At 38.7% G+C, this 5,000-nt stretch overlaps 1 protein-coding gene across 1 annotated transcript in view; it reads left to right on the plus strand.

Moving 5' to 3' along the window:
• Window positions 1-5,000, plus strand: part of LOC123510905 (polyadenylate-binding protein-interacting protein 1-like) — a 12,110-nt gene that overhangs the window by 1,280 nt on the left and 5,830 nt on the right. The window contains exons 2-6 of the mRNA XM_045266379.1: window positions 1,823-1,965; window positions 3,387-3,490; window positions 3,889-3,985; window positions 4,202-4,314; window positions 4,516-4,732. Of these exons, the coding sequence (XP_045122314.1) occupies window positions 1,823-1,965; window positions 3,387-3,490; window positions 3,889-3,985; window positions 4,202-4,314; window positions 4,516-4,732 (674 nt within the window). The remainder of the gene's footprint in view (window positions 1-1,822; window positions 1,966-3,386; window positions 3,491-3,888; window positions 3,986-4,201; window positions 4,315-4,515; window positions 4,733-5,000) is intronic.

Here is a 5,000-nt window from a genome sequence, read left to right on the forward strand (position 1 = left end):
ATAATAAGTTACTACAGTTGATATCAACAACACTGTTGAATATGTATGCCATGTATGTATGGTACTATATGTTTTTTTTTATGCATATGATGGTTACTGTTGATTCAGCCATCTATATGCACAAGTCGAAATTTTATACATCTGAATTGATGGTATTTGCGATGCCTTGTACACCAATAACTTCCATTTCACATCGCATTTTTTGGAAACGTGGCAGCACTGTAGACCTACCCTCGCCCCACCACAGCCATAAATTAAGCCTGGTCAGACTATAGCAATGCTGAAAAATTAATATGAAGTCATTACCTTATTTCTCTTTCTAAAATCTGGTGATGCAATGGAAATAATTGAGGCAACACCCTGCCTATTCAGACGTCTTCCATCTGCTGATTCAAATTGAGTTGCTTCTCTCCACAAACTGCTCTGGTTGACTAGATTTTTTTTGTATTATTTTTATTAGTCAGTGGCTGCATGCTCAAATAAAAAACCAATCACCGTGATTGAATTCAAGCATGTGCAAATAATGTAACAATACGCACACAAGAACAAGCACACCTAGTGGCCCGTCAGTCCATCACACATGCAGGTGTTACTATGTGTTAGCTCGTTTCCCCCCAAAATGGTCAATCTTTAAAAATTTGTCAACTTTGAAAATAATTTGCAACAGGTATGTAGGTTCAAATTACTGAGAATGATAAGCTCTATATGATGAGAATGGTAAGAAAAGCCATATTGATTACAGTAAAAGACTAAAATTATCAGTGATCTTTGGTAGACCTGCATACAATACCAACATGCTATCTGATATCTTTCCTAAGACACAGCCAGCTTGATCACCTGGTAGGAAGGCAAGCTTCACATATTGGGAGAGCTAATTCCATTGAGCACCAAGGCTTACCTTCTTCCTCTCACCCCTATTCTGTCCAACTCTCTAATGCAAGAGTTAACCAGTGCTCTCAATCATTCATACCTTTCACTGGTAAACTCTGGAACTCCCTTCCTGCTTCTGTATTTCCATCTTCCTTTGACTTGACTTCTTTTAAAGAGAGAGGTGTCTAGACATGTGTCCCTGAATGTTGGCTAACTCCTGTCTTTCAGGGAACTGGCAACATAGTGGGCCTTTTTTTTCTTTTCTTTTCTTTTCTTTTCTTTTCTTTTCTTTTCTTTTCTTTCCCCTTGGCCAGCTGTCCCTCCTACATAAATAAATGAATAAAAAAAATTACCTGTCTTGTTTGTGATGTCTTGGATGGAGTATGTTGTCAGTTATTGAGAGAATTAGATATTGGAGCTGCCAGATATTGTTCCATGAAGTGGCATCCTCACTAAGGGTTTTGCTGTGCTACACTGTGCACCTCACTACCCCCGTGACCATTTTTGGGCAGGTGAAGGGTCATGACACACACCACGGACAAGTCTGGCTAGGAAACTTTGGAGGGGCAGTGCTGCACTGCAAAACCAGTTGAATCTAGTATGAATATGGAATCCAGCTCTCCCATGCTGCTTCACTGGTCATGTCTCTAAACATTGAATGGACTCGGGCAGGCATCTTGGAACTCATTGTCATATTAATATCATCTTCCTTTCTTTTACCTTTGTGCAAGTTGTGTCCACAGTGCACAATAAAAATGAACTTGAACTAAGTTGGCCATGGCAGCATCCATGTGCACTCTTTCCATTGACAGTTCAAACATAAGAAAATGAGGGAAGGTGCAAGATGTCATCAGGCCTGTACGTTGTGCTATATGTATTGCTTTCTAATTTGTCTGTCTCATGATATGAAATCATAACATTTTTATTAATTTGTTTTCATCTTTTCTTTTAGATGTGCAAGACTCAAAATGCACGAAGACGTTTTCACTATCAGCAGAAGCTCCAGAGTTTGTGCCGAGAACCTTTGTACAGCCCCAGGCACCGTCACAGGTCCATTTCCCCATCCCAGCACAGAACATGCAGCACATCCAACAGGTGAGCCTTGCCACTTTTAGTCATATGTTTATGATCAATATCAGAGAATCTTCTTGAAATCCAGCATGTGGTTCAAAGGTTACAATGTACCTGTGGGACATTGTCCAACACCACAACTTGATCAATTGACAAAAACTCCTTTGCCTTATCCTGACTTCCACGAACTGTCTTCATGATGGTAGCAGGTTGTTTGGGCAGTAATCCCTTTGGGCTGAGATTCATTTAGGCCTCAATTTTGAGAATCTTTCTTCATTTGAATATTCTAGTTCAATTTGAATAGAAGTTAGTCCTGGTATGTTGATATGTCGATGCACACAACCCAGTCATCGGGAATATCGGGTTTCACAGCTGCCCATTAGTCAGTTCAAGATGCATCATTGTCACATTTCCTGTGCTGCCACCTCTCACCTCACAGACCTGGATGTGTGTATGTATGTGTGCATGTGTGTGTTTGTGTGTGAGAATAAAAATTCTTTTACATATTCATATAAGGAAATAATAGAAATATATAAAGCAGATGTGTACATAGTTTATGAATGCATGTTATGCAAAAGTTTTATAGATATTCATTTTGTTGGTGGGAAGAAAGAGTAGTGATTTGGTGGGATCAAGTTACCTGAGATGGCACACCTTGGCTATCTCTCATAGGCACACAGATCAACACAAAGAGAGAGAGAAAGAGCAAGTGTCCCAGTAAGGATATGCCATCTAAGGGAATTTGATCCTGTTAGGTCACCACTCTTTCGTTCCACCAACAAAATGAATATTCATAAAACCTATTTGTGCATCATGTATTCATAAGCAATGTACACATCTGTATTATATATTTCTGTTATTTCCCTATATGAGAGTGTAATTCTCATGTGTTTGCTATGAAGGAAATAATTTTTTTTCTGTCCAGGATAAGATCTTGCTTATTTGTATATGTTTAATTTTAAGTACTGTAATATAAATGTGTTGGTGTGTTTTTAATTAATAAATAGGGATTATGGCCTAAACAACTTGAACTCTTCATGATAGCCAAGTCCATCTCAGCCCACTGCCCATTTTGAATATCCAACTCAATCTAACTTCTGTGCTGCAGGATCTGAGTATGACTAACTTGAGTAGAGAATTATTATTATTAAAGGTTTATTGAGTATCAGTACAAGATGTAGGCTACATACATAAATATATTCATAATTACATATACATATATACAAATACTTGAAGTGGTCACCAGCTCACTGGTGGTGTGGTGAAATGAGCAAGATGAGCTGCTGCAGCTGTGACATTGAATAGAGAACATTTATTAAAGTTATCAAGTGTTAACCCAGATTTGATCAATTCAAAACCATCCACTTACCTTTACTTGTGTCATAAATTAACTTTTCCTCTTAGTGTGTGTTGTAGCAAATCATACAAGGATTTTCTCTTGGTAGGTCACAAATACAATGGTGCCACAGCCTCAGATGCAGTACATGTGTCACCCAGTGGTGCTACAGGTCAACAACCTGGTGGTGCAACTTACTCTAAAACCCAACAGGTGAGCCAGAACACTCAGGTGGGAGATTGAGACTAAAGCTGCCTTCACTTCCTTCACTCAAGCAATATTTGTGTATGTTCTAGAAATAGCTGTAAATCAGTGCGACCTTGCTTGGGAGGCATTGCTTGTGTGTACAATAAAGCATTAGTTTCTTGTGGTTTGGTTTTATTGGGTTTTTATTTATTTTTTTTTTTATTGAAACTAACTATGCAGTGTTGTGAGTGGATGAAGTACTTACTTGTTGTACATAATTATTACACCGTTTTTCAATGTGGTTCTCTCTCTCTCTCTCTCTCTCTCTCTTCACTCATATACTTTATTTTTCTTATTATAATGATTTATTTATCTTCACTACTGTACTACTGTATGTGTAAATTATCTTGCAATTTCTTTGTCAGATTTGACCAGATCGCTCGACAGTTGACAGCAATATTCTCTTGGCAAGTTCAAGATGAATTTCTCATGAGGGAGCTCATAGCTGTTATATTTGAGCAGGTATGTAAGCACTGCATTGTAGGAACTAGAGGTATTCATTGTGAACTGCTCTACATAGAAATAACTAAAATAGGCATTGGTCTCTCATGGCATATTTGTTCCACCTTCATTCTATTTTTCCTATGAAGTAGCTGAGGAAGCATTACACTTGACCAGTATTAAATTGTTATATAAAAGTATTGGTAGTTATAACATCTGTCTCTGGTTTCTCTGTAGGGTGTAGGAGAGGTGAACTTCAGGTACAATGGTGCCAGATTGTGTCAACACCTGGGCAAGAATGTGACTCAGTCATATAATGGGCCCACCTTCAGGAGCTTGCTACTACAAAGGTGTGTCTGCAAGTCTGTGCCAATCTGCCTCTAGATTAACTGTTTAGATTTGTGTCATTTTACTAGATCTTTATTGTATTATATCTGCAGGTTTTCCTTGTTTAGGTCTTTGACTTGTGTGAATTTCATCAGGTACAACTATCATTCCCAAGTAAATTTTAATTGGCAATCAGTGATTAGTTTCTCTCCCACAACATTCAGATGTCAAGAGGAGTTTGAAGCAAGAGAGATGTACTTACACAGTGAGCCTGAGAGGGTGTGTGGCTACACGTTATTCATGGCAGAGCTCTTCGTACAGCTGGTCACCATTAACGGCCGGCCATACGACATCCTGAGAGGAGCTCTATGTCATCTCCTCACCACCTTGCTCTCTCGGCCCACAGATCCTAATCTCAAGTGTGTTGCACAAGTCCTAAAGGTAAGTCACCCACCAGTGCCTGTCATATGCAAACTTTTTTTAAATTTTCAGTAATAGTAATAGTAACATATTAAATAGTAGTAGTAGGTAGAGAAGGAGCAGCTTCCAAGACACAGCATTATATACTAACCTCATACTAACCTCAGAGTCCCCTCCTGACTATATTTCTGCTGTTGAACCTAGATAACTCGAACCATGATAACTTGAATTTCACGATAAGTTGGACTCTGACCGATTCACGGACTAAAGTCCAAGTTGAACTACTCAC

The sequence above is a fragment of the Portunus trituberculatus genome, chromosome 30, assembly GCF_017591435.1.
Source record: "Portunus trituberculatus isolate SZX2019 chromosome 30, ASM1759143v1, whole genome shotgun sequence".
Taxonomy (NCBI): domain Eukaryota; kingdom Metazoa; phylum Arthropoda; class Malacostraca; order Decapoda; family Portunidae; genus Portunus; species Portunus trituberculatus.